General features: G+C 37.8%; 1 protein-coding gene across 1 annotated transcript in view; it reads right to left on the bottom strand.

The window, feature by feature from the left end:
- Positions 1 to 22,692, bottom strand: part of Adgrg4 (adhesion G protein-coupled receptor G4) — a 132,607-nt gene that overhangs the window by 4,623 nt on the left and 105,292 nt on the right. Inside the window, exons 16-23 of the mRNA XM_047537190.1 lie at positions 22,235 to 22,354; positions 20,897 to 20,942; positions 19,139 to 19,242; positions 16,515 to 16,636; positions 14,375 to 14,643; positions 9,486 to 9,564; positions 6,226 to 6,506; positions 240 to 341 (exon numbers count right to left, since the gene is read on the bottom strand). Coding sequence (XP_047393146.1) covers positions 240 to 341; positions 6,226 to 6,506; positions 9,486 to 9,564; positions 14,375 to 14,643; positions 16,515 to 16,636; positions 19,139 to 19,242; positions 20,897 to 20,942; positions 22,235 to 22,354 — 1,123 coding nt within the window. The remainder of the gene's footprint in view (positions 1 to 239; positions 342 to 6,225; positions 6,507 to 9,485; positions 9,565 to 14,374; positions 14,644 to 16,514; positions 16,637 to 19,138; positions 19,243 to 20,896; positions 20,943 to 22,234; positions 22,355 to 22,692) is intronic.

Raw genomic sequence — 22,692 nt, 5'->3', positions numbered from 1 at the left:
TTTTGATTGAATCGATGATGGCGTGGCATAGACGACAAGCAATCCAAGGAATCTGCACTAAAACAAAAGCTCCACTAGACTAAAATATGACCCACGTCACATTCTTCACTTGGCTTCATGTTGTAGAAACAGATTATTTTGATGCTGATGCTGTTTGAACTCAAGTTAGGAGATAACTTCATCTGATCAGTTTTGTAAAATATGTAAAATTCAAAACCTTACCGAGATAGGCATCTTACCAGAAGAGTTATCCATTCGCAACCACCCACAAGGGAGGTGTATCTGCCACTGCTCCCGCACGCTCTCTTTCATCACACAGTAAAACACAAAAATGAGGAATCCTAAGCCAGGAGAAGGATGTCAGTCTTTGTCATCAGCTGTCACCAATATCTAGACTCAAGGCTGTTCTTGTGACTGTAAATGCTGCTTCCAAAGAACCCCAGTACCATTACCCAATTCCTGATCTCCTTTCTCTAGGCAGTGATGTCAAAAAGGTTTGTCATCAAGATTTAATGTCCACCACCTGGACTGCTATCTATCTTAGAGCATTAATGATAAGGGCTGCTGTTCTCAATGATCCCCACATCCAGACATTCATACTCTTGTGCAGTCTCCTTTTACATTGTACCAATAGAATGTGGCAGAAGTAATGACATATCACTTCCAAGATTAGGTCATAAAACAGAATAAAGCCATTCCCTCTCTCTCTCCTCTCTATCCCCCACTCCCATCATTTCCTCTAAAAAAGTCAAGCATTTTGTCCTGAGGATATCTTGGCATCTCTGTGCAGAGGACCACATAGTAAGGAACTGAATCTTCTAGTCCACAGCCATGTGAGTGGGCACTTGTAGAAGCAGTTCCCTCAGTCCCAGTCAAATCTTTTGATGAATACAGACCTAGATGACAGCCTAACTCTAATTTCATGAGAGTCTCTAAACCAGAAATACTCAGCTAAGTTGCTCCTGAATTCCTGAACCTCATACCCTGTGTGAGATAAATGTTGTTTCAAGTTGCTAAAATTCAGGGAGCAATTTGTTACACCACCATAAATAACTAACACACATGTCTTTCCACAATTACACTATGTGGAAACCACATATCTGATGCCCTCAATTTCTACTGCCCTGATTTTGTCCCACAAGTGGGAGGAGGGTGCCAAAGGTATCTATGAGTAGTATGAGCCATTTTTCCTCCCCATCCTTCTCCTTGGGAGATAAAATTAGGACTTAAGATGATCCTTATTGCAAAGTCCTAGGAGAGCCAACTTAATTTCCAAAAGTTTGTGGTGAAATTGGCAGAACTAACTCCTGTCAATATGTTCACTTTTATTTATGGTCCATGTCAAAAGTCTATATCCACAAAGTCTTTACAGATGCCTCAAACTGGAACTCACCTTTCCCACTCCTGAACTCCCATAACACTTAATTTCTCATAATATCTGCCATATTTGGCCACATAACTTTCCATGAATTGCCCATCTCACCATCTAGCAGTCAAGTCTTTGAAGGGAGGAGGTATGGTTCCTTTCCATCTTATATCACCTTCCTTTTGCCTCCAGTACTCTGTATGGCAGCTCAATAGGTGATTGATGACTTGGACGCCGAAGCACTTGAAGTGTAAACTCTCACACCTTCTACAACCTTAGCAATTCCTTCTGGGGTCTCGAAATATGTATTTTGGGCCCACGTGCGGTTCAGAAACCTTTGTTCTGTATACAGGGTTTAGCTTGACTCTACATGGCAAGTTGCCATGCATGTCGATAATTAGTAGCATAATGATCTTCATTCATTGCAAACTGAGCACAAGTCAAAATAGTAAATGTGTCCAAAGACAATTTCAGCTATGGCCTTAGTGGAAGTAAAGAATCTAGACTGAAGCAGATAAGAGTCTCCTGCCGTCTGCCCTGGCTTCACCATAACTCCCACCAGTTCAGTTTGGGAGGCTTTGTTCTAAGAGGATGAAGACTAAGAGAAATACTCAAGAATAAAATAAACAAGAATAGTAATGAACTTGTGGAAAAGCTAGGGTGTTGTATCTGGATAAGAAAAACCTTGGGAGGAGAAATAAAGGGTGAAGACAGGTGGTAGCATTAGTCACAGTCCTGAAAAGGCTGTCATCAAAAGAAGAAATTATGTTCTCTGTGGTTGCCAGGTTGGAACCAAGAGCAATAGGAGGAAGCTACAGAACAACCAGAAAATAATAAATCACAGCTACTTTTTACTAAGCAATGGTCTGTGATAGGCAATATGCTATTAGTCTCAGGTTTATAGATGTGAGACCTCAGAGTCCAGGAAATCTAGTAAACTTGACCCAGGTCACAAAGCTAATATTTAAGTTGGCAGCATCAGAACTGAACACAGGCAGTCTGACGGTAGAGGTCACATTCTTATCCACCATACTATAGTATCCTTAGGTAAAGAAGACTGGGTTGAAATAAGAGACACTGCCTCAACATAAAACATAAAAAGGACTGGGGATGTGGCTTAGTGGTTAAGCACTCCTGGGTTCAATGCTCTGCTTTATGGGATGTTGAGCTTTCTTTCTTTGGCAGGGCTTCCTTTCCTTTTTCTTTTCTAATTTTTGGTTCTTTTTAGTTATATATGACAGTAGAATCCATTTTGACATAAATATACAAGCATGGAATATATCTTGTTCTAATTCAGACCCCAGTACCTCTCTTTCTCCTCCTGTCCCCCACCCCCTGCTCCCTTCCTTCTATTGATCGTTCTGCCCTTTACCCCTGGTTATTTTTTAATTAATTTCTTTTTTAATTTTCAATTTTTATTATTACAGACTGCATTTTGATTCATTGTGCACAAATGGGGTATTATTTAATTAATTTCTTATGGATGGACATGAAGTTGAGATTCACTGCAGTATATTCACTTATGTACATAGGAAACTTAGGTCAGATTTATGGAACATTGAGCTTTCTGTGCCTGGAAAGATTCAGGCAGAGGCAAGCAACTTCTTGTCACTTGATGAGGAGTTGGATTGGGAAGATTTTGGTCCCCTGGCCCCAGTTCCAAGACATTCTGATTCCAGGTGGGAGGCAGCAATCTGGAGGCTAAACAAATAGCATGTTTCACGAACTCTCCCCAGGGCTTTAGCTCCATGGGTAACCACACAACTGTGGGGATGAATTCAGCAGTATTCATTCTTTTTCTGAGCAGCAGCCACCTGGAACGTGGTGCAGCAACCTGATGAGAGCAAACCTCTGCCTCAGAGCAGGTGAAACTCCTTCAGCTTCAGTACAAACAAGGGGTAACAGTGACATCAAGCACCTATTACTGCTCTGATTTCCTGCATGGAGTTTTGTTAGTTCTCAGACTTAAAGGTTATTCTGTGAATTCCCAATGAGCTGCCTTCCAGCTTTCCCTTTCTGCTTGACAGCCTTCCCTTTTCTTTCCAATAACAGATTGATCTGCTTACTCACTAGAACACAGGCATGAGGGAAGATGTCAGGTTTTTGTCACCTGCATTTTTATTTGTGCACCCTTCCTTCACAAATGACTCATCATGAGCATAATTTTTCCCACCTGACCACAGGGCAACCCTCCTCAGCCAGATTTGCAAGCTCTGCCATTTGCTGTTTAAATAGCTAGTTTATTCCTATGTTTCATTACATTCTGGTTTTGCAATTACTTGGGGTGTGTGTGTGTGTGTGTGTGTGTGTGTGTGAGAGAGAGAGAGAGAGAGAGAGAGAGACTTGAGTTTGAAACTCAGAGGTCTGAAAACACCCTCCCTACAAGATGGCACATTCTATCTTGTAGGCAGGACTAGGAACACTTGGTGCTGGATTGACATAAAGCATATCTGACAGACAGAGACAGCTTGGCTTGTCAATGCTGGATCTATGGGACTTTGGTTTTAGTCTTCAAGAAAATACCCAATTAAATTCTGCTTCTACTCATGTAGGCTCCCTGCTTAGATACTACTTTCCACTTCCACCACAGGAAAGGAGCACTGACTGTTTTTAAAACACTCCTCCCTCTTCAAGCTCAAAACTATTCTCTTGTTCTTTGCTCAGCTATCCTTTAGCCCCTCTTTCAATAGAGTGAGCACATTTCTCCTCAGATTAGAGAGCCAATGAGATGTTTGAAGTTAGCACTGAGTAAGAAGTCTGGACAGGCACCTAGTTCCTAACCCACTTCTGTAAACATTCTACACCAAGAACGGTGAGTCCTTGAGGTTAGAGCATCATGGTAGAGTATGGAGTTAAGAGTACCTCAGGGTGGGTCAGGTGGTTTTGTTCAGAGGAAAAATGTAAAACCAGCACCAAAGTCTCACTCAGTAATCTAGATGATAACCAAGTGCAGGTAGTCTCAAAGGGCACCAAATCAGTCTGTTGTGTATGTGGTGGGGGTTCCTAAAAAATTCATTCCTACTACCAGAGGCAATAAAAATGGCACCTGAAAGAAGAACGGCACATTTTGCACCTTTACACATTTCAATCAGAATATGGCTGTGCAATAATCCCCTGTTATGCAAGGGTGGATGCATTCCAAGATCCCCAGCAGAATGCCTGAAACCATGGGAAGTTGTAAATCCTATATATATTATTTTTCCTACACATACAAACCATGATAAAATTCAATTTATATATTAGGCACAATAATAGATGAATGACAAGTAATAATAGAATGGAACAATTATAACAACGTTCTGTAATAAAATTATTTAAATTTTATGAATTGTATGTTTCCAGAATTTTCCATTTAATATTTTCAGACCACAGTTGACACCTGGTAACTGAAACTGCAGAAAGTTAAACAGAAATAAGGGGGATTACTATATAGGGTTCGTAGATTAGGATCTGGTGGGACACAAAATTTCTGTTAAGTCACTGTTCTGCTGCAAATGAGATGGGTTCTTGAGTCATAAGACATTAGGGCAAAACTATGACTTATACAGATTGCTCCACCACATGCCTATGCCATTTTAGAAGGACCTGGAATACAATTGCGTATCAATTCATATTTCCTGAGATTCCTCAAAGATAAACAACCACAATTTAAAAAAGGGCTCTGAGGTTTTAAAAATTGAGGTTAAATTTTAAATACTTTTTCAATAGCTTCTGATATTTTTACCATGCTAATGTGTATTCCCAAGAATGAGGGAATGAAATTTGCCATATTTCCTGAACTTCTTTGACCAGAGATACCTTTTCCTGATGGTGTATCCTATGGGACCACCAGTGGACTGCACTTAGGAAAGAGGTGTATATTGAGTGGAAAATAGAAGAGAGTACTAAAGGAGAACTTAACTCAACAGAATGTCAAGTTGGCTCCCTGCCAGCTCCCATAGCCTTAATGGTCTTGCCCAAAGTTGAGGACAATAGTATGAAGTGGAGTTCTGGTCTTCCATGAAATAATTCTGCATGCCTCCCCAACCACCCAAAGATTGTTTTTATAGGCCAAGTCAGGTTAAAATGAACATTGATAATTACTCAAAAGTATATTAACCAGTCCCCTAGCTTTTACTTCTTATGTCATCATTTTTTCTTCCATTAATCACTTCACTGATCATTTATTCCTTTCACCAGAATATATAAAGGAGATTAAAGAGCTATAGAGCCCTTACCTTGGAATCATCTAATTTAATCAGTTGTGGTGACAGTCCTAAGGAGGATTTGTAGCAAAACCAAGACTAGAACCTTAGTCTATTGCCTTGGCCCACAACTTTTTGCTCTAAACTTCATTCCTACAGTTCTTACATTCTTAAAATTCATTTCTGCAATTTCCTAGCCTGTCCCATTCCAAAAATATTAAGATACATGATACAGACAGAATCTTTTGGGTTAAAAAGTTAATGTTTCTACCATTCGATAATTGCTATGTTCAACTGCATTATACACTTCAAAATGTCAACACAAGTGTGAATCTGTATATTGACAATCGCAATGTGTTGATGCAATGAATACTGTAAGAAGTGTTGCCAATCAGTATTATATATAGACATTGACAACTAGATAGAATTGGGTTAGCTCATCTGGGTTACTCCCTATATTCTTGAGTGAAAGAGAGTGGGCTATGTATTCATTTAATGAGTACTAACATCTAGTTAACATTTCCAGTGGCTGCTTGTCAACTAGTTGGGAACAGAGGCCTCCTGGACTATTTTCTCCTCCTATAAGTCTCTGATAGATGAGATTATTTTTCAAAGAAACCAAAGCCTTGGTTAAGGTCTAAGTAGCCACATAGAGCACAAAGAAGATGCAGTTACCTTGCAAAGTATTACAAATGGCAAAAAGATACAAGAAAAATATCCTCACAGGTCCCCAGGCAAAAAAGGCAAAGCCCCAGGTGAGGCCAAGCAAGAATGTCAGGCTTAATGTGCCTTTGAGGTCATGCAGGATCATCTTCTGCCGAGTCTTCTGGCTTTGGGATTTCATGGAATTCAGTTGAGCAAGAACAATGCAGAACATGGAGAGATTCATGAGAAATATGAGGCAAAAATAAGCCACCACTGAGATATAAAATATAGCATCATCTTTGATCCAACAACTATAAGAAACAAAAAAAGAAGACTAATGTGAGATAGGAAAACATAAGCTCCTATTTTACAAAGATTCTGAATATCACCTAGTCTGTTCCCTTTAATCTAAGGACACTAAGACCTAAAGAGATGAAGAACTTGATAGAGTTCACTCATGTCCACTAGAAGCAGAGTTAGGACTAGAACCCCAATCTTCTGAGCTCAGATAAGGGTACTCTTCAATGCCAAGTTAGATCTCCCAGAGGATGTTTCTGCCCTACATATGCAGAAACCTCTCAGTCTAATTTCCTAGAAGGATATTCTTTTCTTCAATAGCAGAAAAACAATTTATATATTTTCCCCCAAAGTGACTCTCTTCTCCCCACCTTACACCTGAACTTTATTTACAGGATGGATTCAACTTTGCATTATCAGTATCACAGTAAAAGGATATGAGCAATGAATGACTTTTCTGAATGCTCTATCAACAATGATGAGCTGGTCAGAGTTAATGAAAATGCTTTAAAATATGATATATTTGACTACAAAAGCAACACTAGTCACTGAATTGATTAATAGCTCTACAGTTTCTTTGGTTCATATGGACAGATACTTCATTTAATAATAAGTTAGATTGCTGAGTCATTGCCTCTGATTTTTGAACATAAATGAACTTGATGAATTCAACTGTGTCAGCTTTGCAGGGATCTCTCTCTCTCTCTCTCTCTCTCTCTCTCTCTCTCTGTTTAGAGCAAGAATCAAAATTTTTTAGAGTTATCAATTTTTTTGTTCTTCATAGCTCTACATGACAGAAGAGTGTATTCTGACATATTATACCTGCAAGGAGTACAACTTATCCTAATTATGATCCCATTCTTGTGGTTGTATATGATGTGGAGTTTCACTGGTGGTGTATTCATATATGAACACAGGAAAGTTCTGTCTGATTCATTCCACTGTCGTTCCAGTTTCCATCCCTGCTCCCTTCATTCCCCTTTGGGACCTCTCTTTTAAAGTCAGGAAATCCTGTTTTGAACACGTTGTTCACATTGTTGTGGATAATTTCACATATGTGTGAATTTGTGTGTATACAAGTTGGGAGGGTGTGAAAACATATTTAATTTTCTTAATGGACTCTAATACTTAGGGTTTTCTGAATATCATCTTCAGTCTTGAAAGAAGTTATAAAAGACTTGTAAAATGAGGCAGCACTGTACGTTTGGATAATCATCTCCAAGATATATTATTAAGTGAAAAAAGCAAAGTCATATATATTAATCATTCAGATAACAAAGTGTACAAGAGATCACTCATGTGGAATCTAAAACAGTTGATGTCACAGAAGAGGAGAGTGGAATAATGGTTATCAGAGGATGAGAACAGAAGTGTGAAGGAGTAAGTTCTGGTGTTTGTTGCATAGTCAGGTGGCTACAATCAACAATATTTTATTATATGTTTAAAAATCTAGAAGAAAGAATTTTGAATGTTTCACCACAAAAAATAATAAATGTTTGAAGTGATGGATATTTTAATTACCTTGATTTGATCATTACACAACATATGAATGTATCAAAACATCCTACTGTATCCCATAAATATATGTGATTACTATGTACCAATTAAAATAATATAGCTCAAAAACTAAGACAAATAAAAAGCATGCTAGAGAATATCTATACCAATTTGATTACTGGTAACAAGAGTAACCTTAAGGGAGAGAAGCTGAGTGGCTGGGGGTTGGGATGAGGCTTGCTTTTCATCCTCTACCTTTTTGTACATTTGGATTTTGTACCATGTGGTGAATTACCTTTCAAAATGTAATTATTTAAAAAACAAAGCTCTTAGAGCCATCTGCCTCTTACTAACAAACTCATATGTGAAATGGCTCTTTTGGGGGAGAGTGGAGTTGATTTTGTCCTGGTTTTACTTTTGCTTTTGATCTTTCAAGAAGAATCACCAGTAGATAGACACTGAGGACCTTTTAAGTCACAGAACAGACAAATAGGGAGGATGGAGGGGGAGATGAGAACGAAGGGAAGAGAAGAGACAGAGAAAGAAAGGATAACAAAGAATTTTAATTAGAAAGCATCTGCTGCAAAGGGCAATATAATTTTGACCCTCTGGAAACTGTCATCTCAATATGAAAGACAGAGGAGTCTTGGGAGCAGGACCTCCTACATTTGATTCCAGTCCAGTGGGAAAGGAAATCTATAGTGGACGTGATCTTGAGAGGTAACTATAAAGAGAATGGCTAAGCATGGGGAAAAAACAGAAATGTGAAATGAGATTGTGCAGCCTAAAGGACCACAGGATAGCTATCTACATGGCTATAAAGGAAGACTTGAAAGAGATGGAATCCAATGAATGACCACTCTCATATAGTTCCTGTTTAGAGAACTAAAGAGATGGGCTTACACATCAGATGAAAAAGAAAGGAAGAAAGAAAGAGAAAGAAAAGAGAACAATAAACTTGAGCCAATTTACAAAGAAAAGTTTTGTATGCAGTCTTCTTTAGGGAAGACTTTTCTTGATAAAAGGTAGAAAATATTTTCCAATTACCTCAGTATTTCCTTATAGTGGCCAGTAAATCTTCCCAATGGTCTGTGAGTTTTATAAGCAGAATGGCTGTTAGTTATATAACACTTACCACGGATTAGGCAACAGGCTGAGCATATATTTATGTGCACATATGCATATATACACATATACATATATGCATATATGTGATTTCATTTTAATTTGCACATGACATTGAGAGCAAACATTATTACTCCAATTTTTCAGAAGAAATTAAAACTAGGAGATTTGGTAACTTACTCAAGGTCATACAGAGTCTAGGTAGCTAACCATTACATGAGTGTGGCCACAAACATGTCCAGGGTAGAAAGGCTAAGGCTGAGTTCTCCCTGAATCCAGTGTCAAGGCCAAGCCCCAAGCTGATAAGATCCCACCATACCCAGCCAGGCCAGAACTCCCACCACCTAAGGAGCAGAGCTCCTGGTACTTACAACTGAGTTGTTGGGCTCAGAATTCCATACAGATCTTTCCTTGCACTGAGTATGATTGCCACTGTGATTGCTGGGATTCCTAGAGTGGGAAAGCAAGCCAAAAGATCCCATTACATCATAGGAGAAGGATCCTGATCAATGACTGTGGGTACTGATATATTAAGATACTGTTTAAATGAGCCACAGATGTGCAGGCATCAAAATACCATTGTTTGCAAAATGTTTGTGAATTCTTCCAAGTTAAACATTTCTAGGAGTTTTCCAATCTGCTAAATTAAACGGCATGCCAATGGCTCCAATACAACGCCCACTGGTTATTAAAATAGCTCAAGTGCCAAAAAATCAACTTGGCAATGGAAGTATCTAGTTCATTGGAATGCAAGTTTGCATCGAGCATTTCTTCTTAAATGATGGGCTGCCAATTTTTTCCCTTTCAATACTGCCCCTTAGTTCCCACTATCTTTTTGTCTAGGTCACCTTGGAGGAAGGGCGCAGGCAATCAGCTGCAGCCTTCAGTGCTTTTTTGACAGGGAAGCTGTTTCCACACTCATTACTAGTTTGACATTTTGACTAGATCGACCAGTTAACGACCAGTCAATTCAGCCAGACTATAATAAAGCAATCAGTTCAGTTAAAATGGTCAAACGTGATGTGAGTGTAGACACAGGGTTGAAAAATCCAATTTCATGTACATTTGCAGAACTTAAATGATTTCTTTATTCCTAAAACTGTATTTCTTCTAAATGAAGAGCATACACCCACACACATTTTAGGGGTTTTGTAAGATATTTTCCAAAGTTATTCCAAATCCCAGAGTGCAAAAATCCTCCACCATCCTATTCTGTGATAAATAGGAGAGTTCCTTCTAATCTGTACAGTCCACACCAAGCACAGTGCCTAGAATGATGCAGACCTGTTTCAAAGATCCCCCCTGGAAACTGGAAGGGAGGGATGGAAGGAGAACTCATATTTAGGATGGAATTAAGCATCAGTCCTCAAGTTTATACATACATAATTTTTTAAAGTATCCCTATTGATTGTTTGGTTTTTTAAAAATGTGGACAAATCTACTGCCTTGGACAGTTTTTTCTTTTATTAATGCACTATAGTTATACATAATAGTTGGGTTCATTTTGACATAATCATAAATGCATGAAATTTAATTTACTCCATTTCAGTCGCATTCCACCTGCCACCCTCCTGTTTCCTCCCCTCCTCCCTCCCACTATTCTCCTTCATCTACTCTACCGGTCTTCCTTTCACTTATTTAATTATTTAGATACACATAAAGCTGAAATTCACTATATACACTATGTGCATGCAGATAGCATGATTTTATCAAAATCCTTCCACATTTCCTCCCCTTTCTTGTTCCTCCTCCCTCTCTCTCTCAATCTCCATCGCCTACTCCACTCATCTTCCCTATATCTTTTTGATATCCACCCCCCCACACACACTTTTTTCCTCTTATTTTGCTCTAGCTTCCACATATGGGAGAAAACATTCAACCTTGGTTTTCTGAGTCTGACTTATTTTACATAGCATGATGTTCTCCAGTTTCAACAGGGGTTTCAAAAAGAAACGAACCTTTAGAACAGGTTGCTTTGACATTAGGAAGACACAGCTTCAAATCTTAACAGATGCTAATACTTATTTGCCTTACAGTTCATTGCATTTGTCTAATAATTAAATTTTGAAAACTCCCTGAAGTGGGCCCTTGGGGACCTTGCGTGTATCCACACAGGCCACTTAGGTAAAGGCTTGGATGTCAGCTTATCTGAATTTTGGCAGAGTGCCCTGTGGTCCTCCATAAACGGGAGGAGAAGCCTGTGAGGAGGTGCTCCAAAGCCATCTCCTACTCGCCTCCCCTGGAAGGCTGTTTTGAGACCATTTCCCATCACCTAGGTGCAGCAGAGTTGTAGGGCTTTGTACCCTGTCCCCTCAGAACACAGCTACATAATAGAAAACCTCACAGCTTCTGTTTAGAACTGGCTCCTAAGCAATAGGAAATCCCAGAACTCGTGGGGCAATCATCTGTTCCCTTTTGTTTGGGTGCTGCTGTTTTCAGCATGTTGCACAAGAACTTGGGAGCTGGCACTTTGAGCTACTCTTCCTTGTGCTGTCTTTGTAAGTAAGAAACTGAGTCTAAGAGCCACTCGTTGTATCTTTCTTTACCTGCAAACCTTGGCAGGCCTCAGCCTTAGCTTGGCCTTGGCTCGTGCATACTTGACACTCTTCAAGATATTCTTCTCTCCAAGTCCAAGCATTAGCCTTCTCTGCCTCTCCCTCTACCCCAGGAGGTGTGTGGGGAACCAGAAGATCACAGAGGCAAGAAACAAGTCCCGGGGAAAACTGACACTTGAGGAGCAAGTGAAGGAGGACCTTTCACACAGGGAGTCAAGAAAGAGTGGTGACAAGGAAGAAGAAAAGCCAGTATCAAGGAACATGTACAACCCCTTCATCCTTTCATGAAGACGTCTCCATAACATTTTTCAATCTTTTGGTTGAATCAAGATGAGGGGTGCAGGGCTGGGGATATAGCTCAGTTAGTAAAGTGCTCGCCTCACAAGCACAGGCCCTGGGTTCAATCCCCAGCACCACAAGAAAAAAAAAAAAAAAAAAGATGAGGGGTGCACACAAAAGCAAGTGTTTCTGATAGATTCCAAGGTATACTGAAGCCATGTTTTAGATTATGCTTTGTTTACTATTTGTCTGTCTCTGCACCCGACATTAGCATAGATAATAGCACTGACTGTGTATTCAAGGAAAGCATGCACTATGTTAATGAACTCATTAAAAGGATGAGGAGCTAATTAGGAAGCTATTATCTTCACAAAGACAGTGGAAGATAAAATCTATCTACCTATGTACCATTATGTATCCTACTTAATATACATCTCTTGTGTACCCAACACATTGTCTGAACACAAAATCTGTTTTGTATAGGCAAGAGAGGATGGGAAAGGAGCTGAGCTGACCATGTCCATTAGAAATATGGAAAGGATGCTAGATATGCTGGTACAAGCCTGTAATCCCAGCGGCCTCAGGAGGCTTAGATAGGAGGATTGTGAGTTCAAAGTCAGCCTCAACATCTTAGCAAGGCCCTAAGCAACTCAGTGAGTCACTGTCTCTAAATGAAAGATTAAAAGGACTGGGGATGTGGCTCAGTGGTTAAGTGCCCCCAAGTTCAATCTCCCAGTACAAAAATAAAAATTAAAAAAAAGAAAGAAAAGAAATACAGGAAGGAAAGCTGGGCATGGAGGCTGAGGCAGGAGGACTGCAAGTTTGAGGTCAGCCTTAGCAAATTATCAGACCCTGTCTCAATATAAAAAATAAAAAGGGTTGGGGATGTAACAGTGTAGAGTGCCCTTGGATTTAATTCCCAGCACAAAAGAAAAAGAAAAAAAAAAAAAAGAAAACCTTTCCAGTACTTACAGTACTTACTATCTTGAAAAGAAATACAAGAAAGCAAACCAATAAAATGACATTTATATCAGGAAAATATCCATACTGAGTTCTGTTTCTGGTTTCTTGTGAGGGCAGCAGCTATGAGGTGTCAAAAGAGTCAGGTTGTGACTGGCCAGACACCCTTTACTCATGTCAAGTCCTTTTCCTGTTCCTTAAACAGTATGGCAAAATCATAGAGGTTAAAAGTTCAATATATGGAGACAGACTCCCTAATTTGAATCCCTATTCTGCCACTTATTAGCTGTGTGAATTTTGGCAAATTACCTAACCTCTCTGTTTCTTGGTGTTCTCAGTACGAATAATGATGGAACTCATCCCATAGAAATACTGTGAAAACTAAATAAGTATATAGAGCACTTAGAAAGTTTCTGGTACAAGTAAAGGTTACCTAAGTGTTAGTTGTTTTATCAGTGTATATTGTGATTTTAACTTCTGTAAAGGGAGGACCAAAATCTAACAGGTTTACCCTTATATATCCAGCATTTAGCACAACACATATGAAAATACTCAAATATTTGTGCACCAACTCCTTGCCATAAAGATTAAAAGTTGAATTTATAGAGCAATATAGGCAGAAAAAAGAGATTCACACCCAAACACCAGTGAGATTATCCTTAATTCCTTAACTGTGATATTAATAGATTTTGGTCCCAAATAAATGGAGATTTCTATAGTTTGAATGTGTCTTCCAAAGTTCGTGTGGTAGAAATTTAATCCCCAGTACAACAGTAGTAAGACAGATTCTTTAAGAATGGATTAGGTTATAAGGGTTCTGACCTCATGAATGGATTAATATCATAATTGCAGGAGTGGGTTCATATTTTGCAGAAGAAATTTCCTTATAAGTTCTGTCCTCCACCCCCATGTGATGCTTCCTACCATGATGCAGGCCCCTTGATCTTGGACAACCCAGTCTCCAAAACTTAAGTAAATCTCATTGTGTTAAGGGACATAAGCCGAACTCAGAAAGTAAAGGGTCATCTATTTTCTCTCATATGTGGAAACCAGAGAGAAAAAAGAAAAGAAAGTGGGGGGATCTCATGAAAATAGAAGATAGACCAGGAGCATAGAGGAAGGGAATCAGGGGGAGGAAGAAAGGGAGGGGAAAGGGAGGTACTGGGGAATTAAAGTGACCAAATTATATTATATTGTGTTCATGTATAAACATATAACAACAAATCTCTTTTAATATCATGTATATATAAAAAGAACAAATTAAAAATTAAAAAACAAATCTACTATTATCTATAATTATAATAGACCAATTAAAACTAATAAATTAATCTTGAAATAAAATCCTTTTATAAATTTCTTAGTCTCAGGTATTTGGTTATAGCAGCACAAAGCAGACTAAGCGCCAGAATTAGAAAAACGCACAGGCTTAAAACAAAGATATCAAAAGCAGTGACAGATACACTTACCCCAACCAACAAGACAAAATTTAAGGATGTAATATGGAATGTATATGTTGAAGACTTTGACTAGAGCAAAATACATGTGGACTGCCTCCAGGCCCATCCAAGTTAAAGAAACGAGCAGGAAGTAATGAAGCGCCACTGCAGCTGTGATACAAAGTCCCTCTTTCTGAAATGATGACAACCAGGAATTGACCAGAAATGCCAGGTTTAGCATTAGTAGTGCTGCGCACAGGTTGATCAGGATTTTGGAAGGATAATCTTTTCGAAGTTTGCTAAAAGAAAAAACACAATAGTAAGTTAGGTAGGGTTTCTTTTTGAATCACTGCCACATCTTATCTGTGTACTGAAAGAATAAAAGAACTATCTATTAAAATTAAATTACTTAAATTACTTATATAAATTAAATAAATAAAATAATTATATATATATATTCACACACTGAATTTTAGAGTACCCCCAATATCTTTCCAGATAGAATCAAAGTATCCTAAACGTAGTGACCTTTGTTAACAGGATTAATAACAGCCTCTCTCAACTAAGCAATTGAAAGAAGGAAGGGAAGAGTTTCTTGGGTACTACAATACTATTATCACCAATGCAGCAGGCTGGATTTGCATATTATTAAAAGCATGATGGCTATGGAAACGATGTAAACTGGATTTACATGGATATTACCAAAGATTGCGATGATTGGAATCATGGAAATATAGCCTTAAATTTCAATAAGAGATCACAATTGTACTTTTTGGAAACTGATCTAGTATTTTCCAAATTTAAAGATACTTATTTACCCCTTTGATTCTTTTTTTTTTTTTTTTTTGCAATTTCTACTCAGTGTTTTTTGATTTAAATTTTGTAATTTTTATTTTCTATTAATGTGGAATTTTAAACAGGTAAATTGTAAAGTGCACAGAATTTAAGAATGTACTCAGTGAATCTTTACATCCGTATACACCTGTGGAACTTCCACTCAGATCAAAAGGTAGAATATTTTCAATACCTCATAAGGCTCAGTAACTCCCATGAGAGGTAATCAATATTCCAACTTATGTCCCTATAGATTTGCTTGTGTGTGCACTTGAAACTTCTCATAAATGGGATCATAAAACATTATCTTCTGATTTTCTAGCTTCTTCTGCTTAATTCTATGTCTCCGAGATTTAAATATTGTATTCTATAGGAGCAATTCATTTTTTCTATTGTATAGCATTCCATTTTACAAAGACAGCACCTTTTATTCATCCAGTGAATTGTTAATGTACATTGGGGATGTTTCAAATTTGGAGTTACTCTGACTGAAGCTGCTATGAATATTCCTGTATTTATACTTTGGTGGACAGATGCACTTATTTCTCTTGAGCACATACCTAAGAGTAAAACTTCTAGATCAATGGTTAATGTGTATTTATCTTTTAGCAGGTATTGCCAAATGATTTTCCAAAGTATCTGTGCCATTTCGTCGACTCCCTGAAGCAATGTATAAGAGTCCCAGTTGTTTCACATCTTTGTTAATACCTGCTATGGTCAGTATTTTCAATATTAACCATTCTGTTGGGTGCCTAATGGTATACGGTTGTGGTTTAATTCACATTTCTCTGATGAAAAATGATGTTGAGAACCTTGTCATATGTTTAATGGCCATTTGGGCAAAGGTTAGGATTAGACATGGATAGCCTCTTTTGTGACATACCTGTTAAACTCTTTTGTCCATTTTCCAATTGTACTGTCTTGTTTTTGTTATTTTTAGGAGTTTTAAATATATTTGGCATGAAAGTCATTTGTCAGATACATGCATTGCAAACATCTTCTTCCCAGACAGTGATTTGCCATTTTGCTATCTTAAATGTATAAGTTCTTTTCTTAAAGAAGTCCACTTTATCAGTTTTTTCTTTTATGGATTAGTCTTCTTGTATCCTGGTGGAAAAATCTTTTCCTATCCCGGCCCTCTTGCTTTTTAAAAGTCCAATTCAAACATTTTGTTAAAATTGATAGTTATTTTGTTGTGCTTTTAATTTACTCACTTTATAATCTAAAGAATCTGACCTATTCCTATTGTGATTTGTTCATGAAATTAACAAGGTTGCAATGACAACAGCATCCATCAAATCAAATTAAACTTAGAGCAAATCTGTATCAAACTTACTGAAAAGTTATGTATGTCACCATTGCAATTCCCAGGAAAATGGAGGAGATTCCACATCCAGTGTATGTAATAAAAACTAATATCCGTTCATTCACTGCATCCACTGTAGACCTGGATAGATCCTAGAGAATGAAATGTGTGCATGTTACACATCTACCAGAGCAAGTTTATGACATAATACTTCCAGTGCTCACAAACAGGTGGTTCCCATAATGTAGAATATATTTGCACTAGTTCTTATGCAACCAGATTGTGTAGATATATATATGATAGGACCCTACATTGTCTGGTGTCTATGCCTAGTGCAACTTACTGTGTACAAGACATGGAGAGACATTGACAGAATTGAAAGAACATTTAGTCCTTGGTTTCATTGTCATTAACATGTTCCACACTTAAAATATAACCAAGCTAATAGATGTGAATTTGGGATACAAAGTGAATCATTATGTGAACTGCGCGTCCCAAAACACTACACGGAACATCAAAAAATGTTCTTTTCCCTTAGACCTTAAATAACTCATAAAATTAAAAGACAAAGTGGGCCTTAGAGATCACATAGTCTAGTAATTTCTTAATCTGAGGACCATAAAAGACCTGGAATGACACAAAATTATTTGAATATATGAATGAATTGGTTGGGGAAGAAGGTCCATAGCATTCATCAGATGATTATGGAGATTTATAACTTGCAAAAAATTAGGAAGCACTGATCTACTCTGAGAGTTCTCAACTGAAAGTAATTCTGTCTTTCCCCCTAGGACATGTGGCAGTGTCTGGAGACACTTTTGATTGTCACAACCGGGAAGGGTGCTACTGGCTTGTAGTGTGGTAGAGGCCCAGGATGCTGCTGAATGTCTTAAAACACACAGAACAGACTCCCACAATAAAGAATTATTTGACCAGTTATCAATAGGGCCTAAATTGATAAACACTGGTCTCCTCCAATCATTTACATTTCAGAAGAAAAATCTAAGTTCCAAACAAGAAAAACAACCCAAACAAGATCACAAAGCTAGTTGATGACAGGGCTGGAAATAAACCCTGGTCTTCTGACTCCTACTGTAATGCTCTGGTCGATTTCAGGGAAACTGAAAAAAATTTCTCACAATTGGGTAACAATCAATTGACTAACTCTTATTTGTTGAATAGAGTTTTTTTAAAGAAATAAATAAGGCTGGGGATGTAGCGCAGTGATAGAGTGACTGCCTAGCATGTGCAAGACCCTGGGTTCAATCCCTGGAATTGATCAATCTCTTGCTTTCTCTCTATCTCTACATTTATGTATATGTGTGTATATATATATATATATATATATATATATATATATATATATAAAATCTCTATATATATGTTTGCATAATGTATATATGTATAATATCTCTCTATATGTATAACATGTGTGCATATATATATATATGTGTGTGTGTGTGTGTGTGTGTGTGTGTGTGTAGAGAGAGAGAGAGAGATTGGTTCTGGGGATTGCACCCAGGGTCTTGCACATGCTATGCAATCACTCTTTCACTGATCTACTTCCCCAGCCATATTAATTACTTAAAAAAAATATCTATTCAACAAGAGTTAGTCAATTGATATACATATACATATATATACATATAAATTCCATTGAAGAATGATGATATATATATAATGTCAGACAAACTTTCAGCCCTCAAAGAACTTACTATTAACTGGAGAAACAACTCACACATGACACATTCAAATAACACTATCTAATAAAGTAACTTAAGAGACCAATGAAGTATTCATGTGTGGGTAGAAAAGCCATTTGGTTGAGAGTGGTTTAGAAGGAAAACTCAGCAAATCCTGATGTTAAGAAGATCATGGGGGGTGAAGGAACTAGGATAGTTAACAATGGTGCTGAGGGTTTGAGCCTGGCTGTGCAAATTGGTCACACAATTCTTATTAGGTGAAGTACTGCAAACATTTTAAAAATACATCTTATGTAAGCTACAATTTGACAATAATTGTTACAATTAAAAATTGTTGATGATAATACCCTTCATTCAGCAATTCTGTCAATTTATCCTACAGGAATACTTTCACCAGTGTTGGAAGAAAAATAAATAAGATGTGTACTATAGCAAAGTTTATATTGGAGAAAAATAGCTAAAACATCCACCTATCAGGGTTTGGTTAAATTCATTGTGTTCAATCCACATAATGGTATACCATAAAGGCATTTTTAAATTGAAGTAAATGGATACATATTTGCCTGAAAATTGTCCAATATATATTGCTGAGTTAGAAAAAGTAAGTGGTAAAGCAGTATGAAAAAATTTGATCCCATTTTTATAAAAAGCATAATGTAATATAAACATAAGAAAAGATTCTAAATGAATATACACATACATATCAAACTGTTAAAGGTAGTGATTTCTCGGGAGGGGAATTACAAGGACCTTTTGTAGTGCTTGAAATTTGAAGAGTAGGCATTCATTTTATGAGGAGAAAGATAATACTTGTTTCTATCTGCTATACTTTGGATAAAGATGGGAGAATGGACTTTTTTTCCCCATAACTTTGTTCACACATGTATTACTGATCTGAATCTAATAAAAGTTGTCAAAATTCTATTGAGGAATGATGATGAGACAACTCACCATTAACACTCCAAAATGGGTGAGGTGGTCACACTGACAGATTGTGTAATTTACATTCGTTTCCTTTACTTTACAGCCTGATGAATTCCATCCACCTAGCCCATCTGCAGGAGACAGAAGGGAATTTCAAAGCAGTTTTGCTTTTCTCAGAAATGTTTAACATTTCATTGTATGCACCATCCAAACGTGTGTTATAATTAACATTGTTCGTTAAGACTGCAAGATAGAGGTATAATTGAATACCAAAATTAAATTAAGACTAAAGGACCAAATTGACTTTTAAGGAACTTTGTACATGGCCTAACTTCATTGTCTCTCACTTTTCCTGTTCTTGTACCATACCTCTACAGATTAGGACAGACTCTAATCATGAACAAGATTTTAGCTACCATGTTGGAGTGATGCTTTTTTAAAATAGCCAATAAACAGGAAATAGGCAGATCTAGAACTTTTTGAAGGACATGGACCTGTGGACTGTACACTGACCTTTGGTGGGATTGGAACAGACATCCTAAACAACCAGGTAATCCCAGAATTCAACTGGTATTAAGTGCTTTGTGCCCACATCTAGAGTTTCTTAGGGTCAACTTGAGCCTCTGGTCTACTTGACACCTGCCTAGTTTCTTCTCAGAATACTCAGGGTTCTGAAGCCAACTCTCATTTGACATAACCTGTCAATATTGGGTCCTACAACAGATTTAAAGTAGAGCCTCCAGGGTGGCATTAAGCCAGAAGGACAAATATAGCACATAGTGTAGTTTGAATTTGTTCATCCAGGATAATTCCACAGATTTCAGAAGTTCTGGATCCATTAGGCAGAGAGACAGGGGTAATACCAGCATTTGGCATTAATGAGTGCAGAGATCAATGTATTGAAGGTATGGGGGACAAAGCTCATCACTTTACAGTATTCTCTGCCTGAAAGACATGGAGGGTACCAGGAAAGGAGAGTATTAATTCTGTTTCTCAGAAATAGGTAGTATTCCTGTACACCAGAGAACTAAAAGAAATTAGAATTTCCCTTTTCTCAAAGAATCCTAAGGATACTGAAGAAGGAAAATTTCCCAGCCAGATATTCCACAGTAGGACTCCTCTCGCAGTCAGCTCTGGAATTCCAGGGGAAATTGATTCTGTGTGGAATTCTCTGAGATTTCGTGTTATCCCTACAGATTCCAATGAAGATGGCAAGCGTAAGCAAAACCCATTCAGCAATAACCATCCTCAGTATCTCTTACTGGTGCCAAAGACTCATACTCATTCAAGCAGGAAGGGCCCTTTAGGGACAAAGCAAGAAGTCTCATTTCCTCAATGAAAAGATGGAAAAGATTGGGACCTTGAGAGGTTAAATGGCCTTCCCAAGGTCACACAGTCAGTTTAGAAGAAGTAAGGAGGAAAAAAAAGGAAGGACATAGTAGCCATTGAAAATCCCTGTGGGAATGCACAAATAAAGAGCCAGGTGGTCATTCCTCAACTCTTCAAACAGCTGAGCTACTCTGCATTGGTCCTTCCAATTTCCTTCTTCCAAATTTGTTACCTCTCAGTTGAGACTTTAACTGTCTCATCTGTCTTATCTAAAAGGATTTTTTTCTCTTAATTTCCATACCCTAATTTGATATAAAAATTATATCTTGTACCTTGGTTTTTCAGAGTGCTCTGTAGAGTCTGATAAGACAGCAGCTTCAGCACAATAAGGGGTACCCTTTCAACTGCCAAATATGAAAATGATCTGGGGAAAAGGTTGCTTACAAAAATACTTACTGTTTGTCTCAAAATCCCAAAAGGCACAGTGAACCTGATCATAATTCTGGAAAAAAGAAATCAGAGGTAAACATTTTTCCTCATGAGAGTAACTACACAGTAATGAGCACACAAAAGAGTTTTCAGACAGTAGATACACACGTTTGCATACAAACACAATAGAACAATTTGTGAATTGATTTTAAGACTAACACCATCTAACTCTGGATTCATAAATAAGAAAACATCATGTCACCACATGGTGATCTCCTATGTGTTCTTTTGGATACCGGGGATTGATCTCAGGGGCACTTGACCACTGAGCCACATCCCCAGACCTATTTTGTATTTTATTTAGAGACAGGGTCTCACTGAGTTGCTCAGGGTCTCACTAAATTGCTGAGGCTGGCTTTGAACTCATGATCCTCCTGCCTCAGTCTTCCGAGCTGCTGGGATTACAGGTTTGTACCACCATACCTGGCTTGTACTGGATGTTCTTTATAGAGCCATGGGACTTAGGACTCACAGCTGAGATCATTCATGCCTTATGGACATAAGGTTGAGTTACCTCCTCATTAGGACTACCAAACATTCCTAGGGCCTTGCCAAGTCCCACAATCTCTGAGAAACTGGGGGGAAGGAATAATTAATTGCTGGGAGTGATTTGAGAGTTGTAGCTCCAGTCCAAATTGAGAGATCATCCCCATTAACATGTTTCATTTGCTATGTTTTTTAAAATTCTCTCTCCCACTCTTCCTTCTCTTCTTCTCTTCTAGAATCAAGACTAGTGAAAAATATGTTGTACCATATGGTCTTATAGATTGGCAATGAAGGAGGCTATTAAGATTTCACACTGGACACACATTAACAGCAAAGAATGGAATAGTAATTCATTCTTATTCTAAGGCTAAATTTGATCATTTAGTAATATATGCCTTATGTTATACCATATGACTATGGTTTTAGTCCTTTGGTGATAATTAATACAAATTTTAATGCTCTTCATGGAAATTTGAAGAATACAAATGTTCAGTTATTTTGAATGAAGCTGTTTGCCTCACTTAAAAATAAATGGAATTAAATGTCATTTAGTGTGATGGGACAACCAATAGATTCAACTATCCTCAGTCACTGCCTTGCCAATCTGTCACAGTGCTAGAATGCCCACCACTCACTATAACTTTGGGATAAAGCATTACACTTCTTAAAGTCCCCAATTACAACACACCTCTGATACCTGGAATGGGACAATCTTCACTAAATCTTTAAATCACATCTGTTAATTGAAAAATTATTTTAATAGGAAAATCAAGGAGGAGTTCTGAGGCCATCCTATTCTGAGATAAAAATGAACATTACCCAGTTTCCTTCAATATGCTGTAGAGTGATGAGCACTGGATCAGCCAAGTTTTGAATGGACATATCTGAAATACTGGCACTCACAACATATGTGGTTAATTTTTTCATGACATTTTTTATCTGTAGATTGAAATATAAAGAAGAGAAGTTTAGGTTCCAAATTTCTAAGATTCTACATGTTCATTATCAATCTAGAACTTGTGAACTGCTACATGCAGTATTAGGTACAGAAATGTGGAAAATAAAATTACAAGCTGAGAGGGAATTTTGGGGGGGGCGGCATACTGGGACTGAACTCAGGGACACTTGACCACTGAGCCACATCCCCAGTCCTATTTTGTATTTTATTTAGAGACAGGGTCTCACTGAGTTGCTTAGCACCTAGCTAAATTGCCGAGGCTGGCCTTGAACTTGTGATCCTCCTGCCTCAGCCTCCTGAGCCACTGGGATTACAGGTG

The sequence above is a fragment of the Sciurus carolinensis genome, chromosome X, assembly GCF_902686445.1.
Source record: "Sciurus carolinensis chromosome X, mSciCar1.2, whole genome shotgun sequence".
Lineage (NCBI taxonomy): Eukaryota > Metazoa > Chordata > Mammalia > Rodentia > Sciuridae > Sciurus > Sciurus carolinensis.
Note: the sequence above shows the minus strand (reverse complement) of the source record. Positions and strands in the feature narration are given on the sequence as shown.